The sequence below is a fragment of the Oncorhynchus tshawytscha genome, linkage group LG27, assembly GCF_018296145.1.
Source record: "Oncorhynchus tshawytscha isolate Ot180627B linkage group LG27, Otsh_v2.0, whole genome shotgun sequence".
NCBI lineage: Eukaryota > Metazoa > Chordata > Actinopteri > Salmoniformes > Salmonidae > Oncorhynchus > Oncorhynchus tshawytscha.
In genome coordinates, this window is record NC_056455.1 from 11,676,849 (window position 1) to 11,692,907 (window position 16,059).

At 41.4% G+C, this 16,059-nt stretch overlaps 1 protein-coding gene across 1 annotated transcript in view; it reads right to left on the bottom strand.

The window, feature by feature from the left end:
• Window positions 1-12,922, bottom strand: part of shisa9b (shisa family member 9b) — a 28,075-nt gene extending 15,153 nt beyond the window's left edge. The window contains exons 1-2 of the mRNA XM_024390279.2: window positions 12,044-12,922; window positions 10,028-10,143 (exon numbers count right to left, since the gene is read on the bottom strand). Of these exons, the coding sequence (XP_024246047.1) occupies window positions 10,028-10,143; window positions 12,044-12,564 (637 nt within the window). The 5' untranslated portion in view covers window positions 12,565-12,922. The remainder of the gene's footprint in view (window positions 1-10,027; window positions 10,144-12,043) is intronic.
• Between the last annotated feature and the right edge of the window lie 3,137 nt (window positions 12,923-16,059).

Here is a 16,059-nt window from a genome sequence, read left to right on the forward strand (position 1 = left end):
CATGATAATAAAAAATATAATAATAGTGAAATAGGCTAATTAGAAGCTAATTTCCCACCGGTCAAATAGATGTTTCTGTGCTGTGCTAATTACTTTGTAAAGGAGCATGAAATGATCTGTGTTGTCTCATTAAAAGACATACAGGGAAGCTTTACAGCTCTTTCACTACACCTGCTAATAGCGGCTCAGGTATGGCTCTGTGACTAGGTGAAAACAATGAGTGATTTTCAAGAATCATTGTTCCCTGAAATTACCCCACCTCTGGAAATGTGGAAATCTGAAGTACAAGCTGTTACTTTGGCATTGAGCTGCTAATTTAAGGAGTAATACATCTGTCAATCCATTGTCTGTGTACAATGGATAAAATCCCATTTAATCTGCCAGACATTGGTCCTCTTTACACACAGTTCCTTCTAAATTACTGGAGTCCCACTTCAATTCACTTTCCAACTGTCTGCCACTGGTTAGAAGTGGTCCATTTGTGAAAACTTTTGTAAGGTTAAAGACTCAAAGGTTGTTGCTGGAGAAGTGAATCAACACTACAGATACAGATACCTTCCAAGAACTCATAAAAAATGCAAGAGTTTATTTTGGGAGCTGGATGCTACAATGGGAAGGGCACTCTCATTCATAGGTTATTTCCAATTGGGGAGTGAAAGTCTGCAGAAGGATTTTGTCCTAAGACCTCCAATAACATGTACTGTATAATTTATTAGCAATACTTCATCATATTTGATGCACGCTTGTAGTTTCATCAGATGATTTGGCATTGCTTTGTTGCATTGAAACATTTCAGATTCAATAAGCATGTACAGAAAATAATATACCTACTGCAAGGAATGAGATTTCAATGCTTTGCACAGTTTGTCAGTATTTGATGTTGATTTTCACAAATGAATTTGTCTAGAATAGTCAGTGTGACATTTAACACTGAGCCTCTCGCAGAAACCTACCTCTGCTAGACGGATTTACAGGGTATTAGACAGTGTGCAAGAAGAAAGTCAGTCAGTCACTCTTATTTGCCCTGATGGAAGAAGTCTATATTCCATGTAAATGTGTGTCTAGCCCTTGGCTTTTCTTCTTTATACTCAAAGGTTGGACAAGCTGAGCGATTAATAGCCAGGCCTTGAAGATTGATGAGAAAAACCTTTGACTCACCAGGGTAAAATATGACTTGACAGGTCATTTTATAGGTTGAATTTCCTCAGTTGTAATTTACATAAAATAGGCATATGCAGGGATGGAACATAACCGATCTGGGTGCAGACGATGGCATAAAAACAGTATCTGAATTCCTACAGACTGAGGAAAGCCATTGTCTGTGTAATCCAATCTGACAGGTGGAGCTCACTGTGAGGTAAAGCAGCAGAAGAATCAATACCGCCTCCTCTCTTCTCCTCTCTCGGAGCATTGTTCACTCCTTCTCTGTGCTCTACCTGCTTCCATTACCTTAAATTCATACGCATTCATCAGCTCACCTCTGAAATGTAGCCGACGCTTCCAGACTCAGGAGTGTTATTGAGGGCAACACTTCACTATGTAAATGTTGATGTTTATGGCTTGATTGGCAAACTAGGTGAACAGGTTTCTCTCCGGAGGCAAGTTTGACTACGCCAACTAAGTAATGGAAACTCCAACTTACAATGGCCTGTCTCCATAGTTCATACATTAACCAGTTGGCAACACCCACATGAGCAACAGTTCATACTCCCATTATTTATCTGCTGAGGGAGAACAGGCTCTGCTGCACTCACATAAAAAGCCGGCATGAAATTAACATTTAATGAATTTATATTCAGGCACTAAGTAAATCTAATGTATAAGCTTTGTCTTGTTGTATTACTGAATGAAATTGACGTTCCCCTATGCTAAGAGTATATTAGATGGACAACACAGTTATTTTGTCAAACTTGTTCATTACAGTGGCACCATTGTGTGTGCTTTATGAATGGATAATTCAGTAAACAGTTAGGTAAAAATACAAGCACAGAATAACGATTTGCAAAAGGTACATTAAATATAGATACAACATATTCACTATTTTGTGCATTAAGATGTGTGTGCTGTGGTCTGGGTGAACTACTTAAAACCCTACATGATGGTATTTGTGATAATGGTACTCTCCATGCCACCAGCTGGGTCAAAGTTGTCTGTGCATGGTGTGCAAGTGTGTGTTTCATTCGTCTATAGTACAGACACAAATGTGACTTCTACACAATAAATAATATGCCCACAGCAATGCAAAAGCTAATCACTATCTGCTCATCCAAGTGCTTGCATAATGCCATGTGCTACTTATGGTACATTAAATCATTTAATTTAGACGAGAGAGAACTTAATTTGTATTCCATTAGTGGGAGTAAACCCTCATCTCACTTTTCAACCTTGTTGTATCAAGCTTCTCTTCTCAACCTGCGAGCTTGACAAGGTGTTATCATTCATGTCAGGTACCAACAAAGATATAGAACTACAGTATTAGTATGCAGCACCAGTACTTTTAAAGGTTTGGCCCTTAGGCGGAAGCTTAACTAAAGTGTCTCAAAATGATCACAGCATTCTTTTGTCTAAAACCATTCAGCAAGGCAGATATAAAAAGAAAGAGATACAAAATGCCCTGTTAAAAAACAGGCATGTAACTGGAAAGAAAGGTGTTGATTTGTAACCGTTTTCCATTCATTGTAGGTAGTAGTAATCCATTTAAATACAGTTTCCTGTGACACTGTCTTGTGGGGAAAGGGCCTGCCAGACCGTCCGGCCGTGTGTGTTGGCAGCAAGGGAGAACTTTCTTCTCTTCGGCTGGCTGCCTAGAGAGAAAAGAGGCCAAGTGGCCACAGGTGCCCCTTGCTCACACAGGCAGGCCTAGAGGAGAGGGACAGGACAGTGCGTGTGGCCAAGATGGCCCCAGCAGCACACAGGACAGAAGTGGAGTGTAGCCTAGCCGCCAGCCAGCCAGCCACCCACCCAGAGGAGAGGCAACTAGAGGAGAGGGAACTAGAACAAAGCCCTGTCTGTCTGAGAGGATTGTGTCATCTGTGACGCTGACACATGTGAGAACTCTCTCTGGACCATTTCACTCAGTGCCAACCAGGCACCCACAACCCCTGCCATAGAGGCAGTATCTATCCTAGGGAGGCAGCCCAGGCATGGGTACACTTGACAGTGCCAGACATGGCTAGGGGACGAGGAGGGGAACAGGCGCAGGACTGTGCCCCATAGACACACCACTCTACCCCCTGCCCAGAAGTGAGTCAAAGAGACAGAAGCAAAACGCCAGGGAGAAAATAACCATTTTAGTGGAGCTGTTGTGCAGTCAAAACAACAGCAGTCCTCAACACATATGGGAAAGAAGCACAAAGCGTTGTCTCCCGACAATGTATTCTCAAGGCTATAATCTCAGGGATATAGCAGACTATATTCTGTATACAGGGTACAGGATTTTGTCATGTGTTTCTGAAGGCTTTTTCTGTTGATTGGGAGAAAGGACACTTTGTATGCTAACAGGCTTAGTTGTTCTATTGTAATATCTGTCCGTTGTAGCTAGTTGATCTAATGTTACAAATCCATCTGTGCTGCCCTGTTTTCCTGAATCTCACATACTACTGCAGCCGAACAAGGGGATTAATCTCCTGAACGCTTACCAACCAACTGAAGAGGGCTCAGTCACATAGCTAGTGCTGCTGTTGCTGCCGGTGCAATTATTTACCTCTCATCTCCAGTTCACAAAATTAGATACTTGTGTCTTTGTTTATCTCGTAACAATATAGTCTCTCTGTGTGTGTGTGTGTGTGTGTGTGTGTGTGTGTGTGTGTGTGTGTGTGTGTGTGCGCGCGTGCGCGCACGCATATATGAAAGCCACACCTTGATGTCCTCAAATACATCAAAACGACAGAGACGGTGATAGATTTTCCTGTGGGCAAAAAACAGAGCACAACCCATTTAGTTGCAACCAGATGCCAACCTGCCATGAAAATTGAAATAACATGGGAGGTATGTTGTTGTACAACTGAGGCATTATCTACAAAGAGAGAACTACCAGACCCAGTAGAGATGTAATGCTACTGTACTACAATGACTGAAGGTTGACTGGGTATTACTATGCTGCTCCTGAACTCAAAGTGCTGCTCCTGAAATCATGGTCTCCTGGACTAATAAAGTCTGGTGGTTTTGAGGTTGTAAGATGCATGGTTGTGATTGTTTGGGTTTCTCTTCTGACAATGACCATTTCTTTCCCCTAAAGCATCCATTTGTTACAAGAAACGTCTGGTCGTCTGTTGACATGAACTACCTCTGTCTTTGCTGACCTAGTAATAATTACAAAAGAGTAATGGAAGAACAGTAATATTCACAACCACTATGACAAGCATTGTATGGTCAAAAACAGCAATATATTTTTCAGAGTGATGTGTTTCCTATAGTATTGTAGATTGTGGATACTATGATATTCATCATTTAGCTGGGAGTAAACTTAAACACTTACCACTTAAGAGGGGCTTGCCAACACTAGCCAACAAAGACAAGATGACCAAAGAACCCTCTTTAAGGAGTAAGTGAAGAAAGCCCCCTTTGAAGCTGTGACCATTCTCAGTGGACATTAATATTACATTACATTGGATGTGTTAGAACACCCAACAGGCCCTCTGTGTAATTTCCCAATCACCAGCCAGCAGGGAGGCAGAGTATCCTGAGTAGTGTGAGGATATTCAGAACAAGTGATCTAAGGTATCTGCAGTAACCCCCCATGTTATTGAACTACTCAAAAATGCCATTAGGCAGTCCACCACCTACCTGTCAACATGTCGGCTGGCTGGTAATGAACGGATCATTATTCCAGGAGGGGGCACGGAAGAAAAAAAGGGGTCTCTGTTTAAAGAATGATTAATTATTCGCCTGTCATGGCAGCACCAAGAACGCCTGAATTCATTAAAGTGAATAATAATCATTTCAGCTGAAGGAGAAAACTCATCTCGTAGGCATACCTTGAGGTACAGTAGGCTTGATGTTCAGGGCACTATATGCCTGTGACAACCAGGCAGACGTTTTCTGAAAGATACTAACTTGTCCACACATTTCCGTACTCTACTTTGGTGCGTTTCGATGTAAGAGGAGAAAGTGGCAGCATTAACCAAAGAAAATGCTTATTCTACAGTTGATGTGATGAAAACAAAGAACTAAGCTGCCTATTAGGAATGTTCATTCATTATTAGTATTTCCCTCAAAGAATGATTATTATGATATTTAAGGGTGCCTTAAATGTCTATATGTATGGTTTTCCTCAGGGGAATTTCACCTAGATAAAAGTATTTTTTTATCAGTTCAGTCTGAAGTTGAAAGGAGCAGAGAAAAATCAGTGTCGGCACAATTGTGTGAGATTGCCAAGGATACAGGCATGCACAATCCTATAGGAGTTGACAGTGTAACAGCAAACTGCAAGTGTATAATCAGGGTCCTTTTGCCACTGTGGGGAAATGAATTCAGTCAGATATAATGTATTCTGCCTCTTAAATTAGTGTAATTCAACAACAATCCCTTTTTTCTGCTCCTGTCTATTTGATCTACAACAGCAAAAATCCATGGACATGCCACTTGGTCGTCATACCTTCGTTTCCATGGAGATGTCATGCATATTGGCACCATATGTATTAGTACCATCATGTGACATAAGGGAATCAGAATGGAAACCACCTGAGCCATATACAGTGTCTTCAGAAAGCGTTCACACCCCTTGACTTTTTCCACATTTTGTTGTGTTACATCCTGAATTTAAAATGGATTAAATTAATATTTTATTTGATATATTAATTACACTTTGTATGGTGTATCAATGTACCCAGTCACTACAAAGATACAGGTGTCCTTCCTAACTCAGTTGACGAAGAGGAAAGAAACCACTCAGGGATTTCACTATGAAATGTACTTTATGTCCTGAATACAAAGTGTTATGCTTGGGGCAAATCCAACACATCACTGAGTACCACTCTTCATATTTTCAAGCATGGTGGAGGCTGCATTATGTTATGAGTATGCTTGTAATCGGTAAAGACAAGGGAGTTTTTGGGGATAAAAATACATGGAATAGAACTAAGCACAGGCAAAGTCCTAGAGGAAAACCTGGTTCAGTCTGCTTTCCAAAAGACACTGGGAGAAAAATTCACCTTTGAGCAGGACAATAACCTAAAACACAAGGCCAAATATACACTGGAGTTACTTACCAATATGACATTGAATTTCCTGAGGCGCCTAATTACAGTTTTGACTTTAATCGGCTTGAAAATCTATGGCAAGACTTGAACATTTCAGTCTAGCCATGTTCAACAACCAACTCGACAGAGCTGAATAATGTGCAAATATTGTACAATCCTGGTGTGCAAAGTTCTTAGAGACTTACCCAGAAAGACTGACAGCTGTAATCGCTGCCAAAGGTCATTCTAACATGTATTGTCTCAGGGGTGTGAATACCTATGTAAATGAGATATTTCTGTATTTCATTTTAAAAACATTTGCAAGAATGTCTAAAAACATGTTTTCAGTTTGTCATTATGGGCTTTCTGAAGGGTCTGTATAGCATGTATGATCTGAAGCACTGGAAACCACTGACTCTTCTTGTATAAAAGAGGGGACTTTTTGTATTGTGAATGTCAAAGCGCTTTAAAAAAAATCATAGCCATGGTCTAATCATAACACAGTTCTTTCATAATCAATTAAAGGTCTGACGAGGGTTAATGAACATTTCAAAATTGGTCTTTGAGACAAAGGCCTCATTACTTGAATGTACTGAGTACTGAATGTATTGGGTCTACGGCCATTGCAATGGGAGAAAGCTTTCCCACTGGGCACAGACATCAGTGCAACGTCTGATTTTGATTTACATTTGGTTGAGTTATCGACTAACTTGAATTACATGTGAAATAAACCAAAAATGTCATCCTGTCATTGGATTTAGGTTAAAAGTTAATTGAAAAAAAGACTAAATTCCCTGACGTTGATGACTTTTTGCAAATCCAATCAGTTTTCCACGCTGATTCAATGTCATCACATTTGAGTTTTGGGGTTGAAATGACTTGGAAACAACGTTGAATCAACCCATTTTTGCTAAGTTGGTTGCAATTACAAAAAAGCACAATATGCAGATAACAACATCAAGAAAAAACACATTATTTTTAATTAATAGATACCTTGATATTGACACAAGTAAGCTCTTTCAATTGAATCCTCAATGCAGCAAGTGTTCAGTGTAATATAACATCAGATTGAAAACCCAGGAGGTGATGTTACTCAAACACATGCAGCCTCACATTAACCTAATTACTTGTGCTGCCACCTCTTCAGAGCGCTACTCTCTCACAAGACACAGTTCACACACAGACAGTCCTCTTTGGCAGTCAATGTATGCCATGGGGTGTCACATACATGGACATCAGCCTCACTAGATTAGATACCCTGCATAATTCACATCTAGTGGAATAGCCTGTCTAAGTGAGAGCTTCTGCTAGCGCAGTGTGCTTGCTTTACATGTGTGATAATGAGATTCATTCACCAGAATAACACTCTTCAGGCACCTCAGCCTAAAGGGTTTCATTCCATTCCGATTCTGTTGATGCTGTATTTCCCTTGTTCTGATTGTCTTTTTATTTTTATTTTTTTACACCACTATAGCAACCCTGATTATGCTCTCCAGTCTAGTGGCTGAGGTTTCTTACTATTCTGGCTGAGGTACCATGCTACCATAAAAAGCCCTGTCAACTTCCTGTCTTGATGTCTGTCTACTAAGCTGTACCCAGTGGGTTACCTAATTCAAAACAATCACACACTGTGTTGCTGACTGAGAGTATGTGACTGCCAGTCAGTCTCAGCACTCGCGGCTTTAAGCACTTTAATGGCATTTCAGACTGGAGAACCTCAGTAATGTAAAGTTTTTTTTTAGTCCCAGTGCTCTATGAAATGGCCCTGCTCCCAGCACAGTCACACACCCCACTCTCTGGGTTATTACCGCTCAGCCTGCATGGAGTCAGCTCTTTAACAGCACAACACCTGGGTGTCTCCTCTCGCACACCTCCCTGCGCCTCTCCACATCTTCAACAGGGAGCTCACTGGGTGAGGCTATTCACACGGATACAATAACCCATCACGTCTTCTCATGAAACAGCAAGACACAGCTCTGCCTGTGTGACTTTTTACAAGAGAACAGTCAGTGTGGGAACGAGTGTGAATAGCTGCTCAAAGAAACCTGTGCTGTCATCCCACTTTATTGAACAAGGGTTCCAGTTAGCATAACTAAACAACACTACCTCTGTTCCAATACAGCACACACCTTAATAGTGACAAACTGCTCCTTCTGATTCTATAATGCCCACATTATACCAAACCAATAAAAAACAGCGTGTTGAATTCTAGTGGAATCACACACTGCTTTCACCCAATCCCTGGCCTTCTAGGGACACCTGAAAAGCTCTGTCACACTAAATGACACATCCCTTTTGTGAGCCGACACAGTGGAGATTGAAGAGGTCCTTGTTGCTTCAACTTGATGTGACGGACTAAGAGAGATAGTGTTGTGTGTGGAGGAGGTGGGAGGGCCACTGACAAAGGAAGAGATTACCCAGAACCCACGTCTCCACTCATCTACCCTCTCCAATCCACAGTGCTATTGTGTGAAAACGTATGGATCCTTCCCTTTACTGTGAGGAGAGACAATGCCAATGTGTGTCCATGCAGACCACCTGATGGCAGAACTGGGTCTCCAATCCCTTTGGTAATTCCTACCCAAGGGATGCGAGAGAAATATTCCAGATCTTCACGCGAATACAAGCTACAAGCTTCAATTATCGGTGGAAGCTACACTCAAGAATCAAAGTGAAGGCTCTTGACCCAGGGCTGCCTCATCCACGTCAGTTTTTGACAACAAACAAAAAACACACTGCTGCCATATGCTTATGCCGTCAACATAAAACTAGTATTCCCATTATTATTCTCTCCAAGTTGGATTTGTCCGTCTCACACAAACAAACAGCTTGTTTTTCATGTCAAACATTGACACTCCTTTTCAGCAGGAAAAATGCACTGCCATAAGTAAACATGTCATTTTACTTCTCTCCAACAACAGACGGCATGCGTTACAATCACTTCCAAACAAGCAAATGGGGAAAAGTCTGTCCATTGCCATTAGTTGCTAAAGCCTGTGTGATTGCAACCGGCAGTCTGAGACATGCGATGCATAACAAAATAATACATCCTGCATCATCCATGTGAGCGAGTGAGTGAGTGAGTGAGTGAGTGAGTGAGTGAGTGAGTGAGTGAGTGAGTGAGCGAGCGAGTGAATTCTTGCGGGTCTGTGTATAGATGTGTGCCGGCCTGTTTGGGAGAGACTAAAAAGAGAGGGATGAGAAAGAAAGAGCCAGTTGTAAGCGATGGGGAGCAGCGCAAGACTTATACTACTGTTAGTCAGCAGCGGTTGATGATGATAATTATCCCAGTGTGTTAAATGATTACTGAGGCTGTGAGTAATTGCTTCAGCAGCTCACAGGACTCTCCAAAATGGACTTCTTTCACAACTCTCGTATCTGGAGCAGCTAAATCAGGCGAGCCAGGAAGGCAAAGGGTGGTGGCGAAGAAAGCCTTTTGAATTTCACAGCTGCCTCACTACAACCACAAAGACCAATCGGAGACTGTTGGGCACTTCAATAGGACTCCAGCATAGAATTGATGAAAATGAAAATGTCAACATTCTCTTGCGTGATAAGGTTTACTGCTAGTGGCTGTTTAGAAACATTGTGTGTGTGTGTGTGTGTACAGAGGTAAAGATTGTGCATGATTGGTCTGATCACAGCAGGCAGACCCTCAGTCTTCTGCAGATGGCATCCTGTTTATACCATCTCTGTATCTCAATCATGACCATACCCAATGCATTGCAGAGCTTCACATAATACACTATGCATCTTACCACTGGTTGTACTTTCCAATGTGTGTCAAACTGTTGTTGTAGTGGCTACTCTCTATGACATGACACATTGGATGGAAGAGGCCTACTTACGGAGACTGTTCGCAGGTACCCTGTTGGCTTGCATGTTGTCATAGTGCTGTCCATGCACTCCAATGTCTTCTGAGTGTTCTCCTGGACCAGGCTGGCGCATCACCTGGGCTAGAGCCCTGACAAAAAACACAAACACCTCAATCAGCTGGTTCACTCAATAATAAAACGTGGCAAGGAAATCAAAATGGCTATGAAATCGAGCAAAATGACAGGACCTCAAACGCTGTAAACCTCAATATTTATCGGAAATCCTTACAGGTCTTAATGTTTGAATAATGTAGATTAAATCAAATCAATTATTCTCATGCTTGTAGATGAACTACGAATGACCAATTATCATATGCTCAAAGGGTTTTCGTTTGATATGCACAGTACCATTTATGCTATATTGGGTTAGTGGGATCACCTTCCTTTGTGCATTGATAATATAGTTGAGAATTATGACAAATCACAATAGGGATCACAAGGCATGTTGAGACAGAGGAAACCCACTGAGCACAGACGTCAGTTCAACGTCTAGTTTTGATTTACTTTTGGTTGAGTTGTCCACTAACGTGAGTTCAACGTGAAATTAAAGTCATCACATTGAATCTTTCTGTTGAAATGACGTGGAAACAACATTGAATCAACCAGTTTTTTGAGGAAGTGAACCTTAGGTTTGCTTTCCCTTTAAAAAGAACAACGAATCTAATTCAAATGATGAAATCTAGGGCAGTGAGATATTTAAAAACAATTGCAGGTGTAATGGAGTAAAAAAGTGGCTTTTAATGGCACCATGTTGGGAGATGACATCAAGGGAGATGAGAGCATGGCTCATCACACACTATTACCTACAACACATCTGGTTTTACCAGGATGTAGTGAGCATGGCTCATCACACACTATTACCTACAACACATCTGGTTTTACCAGGATGTAGTGAGCATGGCTCATCACACACTATTACCTACAACACATCTGGTTTTACCAGGACGTAGTGAGCATGGCTCATCACACACTACTACCTACAACACATCTGGTTTTACCAGGACGTAGTGAGCATGGCTCATCACACACTACTACCTACAACACATCTGGTTTTACCAGGATGTAGTGAGCATGGCTCATCACACACTATTACCTACAACACATCTGGTTTTACCAGGACGTAGTGAGCATGGCTCATCACACACTATTACCTACAACACATCTGGTTTTACCAGGATGTAGTGAGCATGGCTCATCACACACTATTACCTACAACACATCTGGTTTTACCAGGATGTAGTGAGCATGGCTCATCACACACTATTACCTACAACACATCTGGTTTTACCAGGATGTAGTGAGCATGGCTCATCACACACTATTACCTACAACACATCTGGTTTTACCAGGACGTAGTGAGCATGGCTCATCACACACTACTACCTACAACACATCTGGTTTTACCAGGACATAGTGAGCATGGCTCAAGACATCAACGCAATTGGACAGGTATTCACAGTCACTCACAAAGAAAATATGGCATTGCCTATGATTGCCAATCAAATTGTGGTCAGTAGAACTGACTGAGCATGTATATTTATTCTATATTTTAACACTTCCCACTGGTCAAAAATTGGTTGGATCATGAATCAATGTTGTTTCCATGTGTATGTGACCAATAAAATCTAATCTAATTTTATTTTATTTCAACCAACAAATATATGTGATATGGGAAAACTAATTGAATTTGAAAAAGGTCATCAAGGTAAGGACATTTCGTATTTATTTCACCCAACTTTTAACTGAAATGTTTTGTTGATTTTTGTTGTTGATTTCAATCAAATGTAAATAGAAACTAGAAATTGAACGGACTTCTGTGTCCAGTGGGTTATCACCTAGTTTAACAAAACAGAATATTTAATGCATCGAAATATTTAAGGAAACTTCTGACACCCAAATAAAAGTTAAATTCCTGCATTCATTTAGGCTATCCAAAGTTGTTACTGCATTGCGCACAGGGACTGCTGATGTTGTTTACTGTACACACACCTTGACATGTTTTCTCTGTGTGGACGGTGCGCCTTTTCAAGTCCAAGTTTTGTGAAAATCCCAACGAGGGCCATTATGGCAACAACTCCACATATTATATACACAATTAAGTTTGTCTTATCCTTTGTGGGATCGTGAGTGGGGTCTTTTTTCTTAGGCGGAGGTCTGCCTGTCATCATCCACGGCGGCGTGTCATAGTTTTTGCAGGTGGTCTGGTCCAGCCGCGAGCTTGTAAACTCACAGCAGAATCTGAAGCCACAGGTCCCGCAGCAGTACAGGTAACTGCCCGTCTGGCACACAAACGGCGGATCCCACTGGCCCATCACATCGTAATAACCCCGGCACCTGTCTTCTGTATGCGGACTCTCCGAAACGCTATTCTCTCTGTTCAATTTTGACTCGTTGGTACCCGTTGGTACCATAATAAAGCCGTCCAGCTTCTGCCCTGGCTCCCCCTCCGCGTCGCATACAAGAACTTTCACCAAAAAGTAGCCAAGCAACAACCCCGCGCTTCTCATCATGTGCGTCCCTTTGTTACTTTTCTTCTCCACTGTAGACGAAGGAAAGGCGATGACCAGGTATCATAACAAGCTTGTACGCATAATCCAAGAACATGAAACACAGCCATCCGCGATGATTATCATGATTACGCAACGCAACTTCTGCGCGTAATTGTCCATCAGCGCACGGTGATGTTGTATGGCAATTTGTGTAAAAGTTATATCTGTTCCAATTGCTTACAACAACAAAAAACTGATGCGACAACAACACTTTTACAGTTGCTACAGGTATCTTGAATAGGTTTAAATCATTTCTCTGCGCTGCGCCACAGACATCCTCCGGTGACTGTCGGAGTCTTTATTGTTAGTTCACTCCAGGCAGTGGAAATATTACCGAACCAATTACCGAACGAGTGAGGAAGAAAAAGGAGGTGGAGACACTTGTGGTAGGTGGGAGAGAGACATGTATGCAATCTGTTTTTATACAGAACAACATACTCATGCTCAGATTTCAATTTTTTCATAGTAGCCTACTGCAGGCTACAGAAAAAAAGATATACTGTATTCAGACACTACAATACTGTCCGAATTGTTTTTTCTTTATATGCCTATAAAGTCGCAGGGTGCATTGAAATGATAGATTTGCAATGTTGCTGGCAAGTCAAATGGGATTTCATGCATGTTGTATTTGACTGCTATTTGTGGCCAATATATCGCACCCTATTTGTTTCATTATGTATTGTTCAATAGGCCACAGCTATGAAAAGAGCCTATAGGCCAAGCAACTGTTTTGTCATTTCAGGTGATAAAATATACATAATCAATACAATTCGTCTGACTAATGCATTTGATTTGTATACCTGTACATTTTGGAATTCTGAATGTATATCCCTTGATTGTACCACACACAAAAGGGCATGATCATATTATTATTTCTGTAAGACTTTTAACTGTGGGTGTTGAAACCTCTAAAGCGCTTGATTATTGAGAACAACTCCCTAGTCAAAAAAATCCTATAGGATTCCAATAGAAAAATGTAGAACCTATCCTATAGGATTTTATTCCTATAGAATCCTATAGGGGTCCATTTGGAGTGGTTCCAATAGTTTTTATTTGATTGGAATCCAATAGGAGTTTTTGACTAGGTAGATGTGCTTCAGAAGTTTCAACACTCACAGTCCTAAATAAATAATTGCATGGTCACGCTATTTTGTGTGTGGTACAATCAGGGGAGATACAGTACATTCAGCATTTCAAAATCCAGTGGTGTAAAGTTTTTAAGTAAAAATACTTTAAATACTTGCATTGTTTTTTCTGGTATCTGTACTTTGCTTTACTATTTATATTTTTGACTACTTTTACTTCTCTCAATTCCTAAAGAAAATAATGCACTTTTGTACTTCATACATTTTCTCTGACACGCAAAAGTATTTGTTACATTTTGCACGCTTAGCAGGACAGGAAAATGGTCAAATTCACAGACTTATTAAGTGAACTGCCTCTAATCTGGCGGACTCACTAAACACTTAATTTGTAAATGATGTCTGAGTGTTGGAGTGTGCCCCTGAATATCCGTAAATTGAAGAAAAAAAAAAACGAGAAAATGGTGCTGTCTGGTTTGCTTAACCCTTGTGTTGTCTTAAGGGTAAAAAATGACTCGCCACGATGTTTAACAGCAGAGAAAACCCCCTAAATTATATTTTTTCAACTGGAAATTTGATGACTTTTCCCCAACATGAGAAAAAGTGAAACATCGCCTTTGTTCATATTTCCATGAACACTGTACACCACCAGGGTATAAAGATTGTCTTAGGGTCATTTTTGACCCAGCAGTTATAAAATCATTTACACGCCGCAAAAACCACAAACACACACCTACACACACACACACACACAATGAGAAATTGAGATGTGTGCTACTGATTGAACTCAGACAAAACTAAAACGTTCTTGTGCATGTGCAGCATCTCCCCTCCACGACTCCACACATGACTGAAGTTCACAAACAAAATAAAAATCAGATTTTTTCAGTTGTCCAGGAGGAACAAGAGAACAATGATTTAGAAGAGGAGGTATCTGAAGAAGAAGATGGGGAAGAATACAACCCAGAGCATGATACATCATCTTCAGATGAAGAGGAAATCCCCAAAGCTGAAAGAGAGACATTTTTGTCAAAGAACAGCAAAATAACATGGTCCTTGTCACCATGTGACAAACAGGGCAGGATGGCAGCACAAAATGTCATAAAGATGACCCCAAGGCCCATTAGACATGCAGTTGCCCATGCCCAGGACATTGCCTCAACATTCTACATGTTCATCACACCAGCCATCGAAAACAATCATCCTGTAGATTACAAATTTGGAGGGTTTCTGTAAATATGGTAACAACTGGAAAAGGATGGATGAGATTGACCTGCGTGCCTACATAGGGCTGCTAATCTTAGCGGGCGTGTATAGGTCCCGAGGCGAGGCTACATGTAGTCTCTGGGATGCAGAGAGTGGAAGGGCAATGTTCTGTGCCACGATGCCACTCAAAGTCTTTCACACTTTCTCAAGAATGCTACAATTTGATAACCGCGAGTCAAGACCTGCAAAACATGTGAGAGACAAACTGGGAGGTCTGGGAGAAGTCTGGGAGTGGAGTGAGTGGAGCGTCTGCCATACCTCTACAACCCTGGGCCTGAAGTAACAGTGGATGAGCAACTGGTTCCATTCAGAGGTACATTTTATATTTTCATATCTGTAATGTAAGTGATTTTCACTGTTAATTTTATTATGTATTGTTGTAATATCATTGATTTATGTGATTGTTTTCTGTGACACTGATACTAACTACTGATCTCTTTTGTCAAAAGGTCGCTGTCTTTTCCGGCAGTATATGCCCAGCAAGCCAGCAAAGTATGGCATCAAGATATGGGTGGCCTGTGATGCACAATCCTGCTACGCTTGGAAGATGCAAGTCTACACAGGGAAGCCAACCAGTGAAGGCTCGGGGAAGAACCAGGGGATGAGGGTTGTGCTTGATATGACAGATGAACTGAGGGGGCACAATGTCACGTGACAATTTCTTCACCTCTTATGAACTCAGCCAGCAGCTCCTGAAGAGGAAGATCACCATGGTTGGCACAGTTAGAAAGAACAAGCCTGAGCTCCTCCTGCACTCCTTGCAACAAGGGGGAGAGAAGCCTTCACATCAAAGTTTGCATTCACCCCCACCACCACTTTAGTTTCTTACCTCCCAAAGAGGAACAAGAATGTAGTCCTCTTGAGCACACTGCACAAAACGGCTGAGATGAGTGATCGTGAGGAGAGGAAGCCTGCCATCATCCTGGACTACAACCACAACATAGGAGGCAAGGACAACCTGGACAAGTTGATTGGAACTTACAGCTGCAGGAGGATGACTACCCGCTGGCCCTTGGTCATCTTCCAAAACATCATTGATGTGTCCTCTTACAATGCCTTCATGATATGGAACAAGATCAACCCTACCTGGATGCCTGATAAGTGGAAC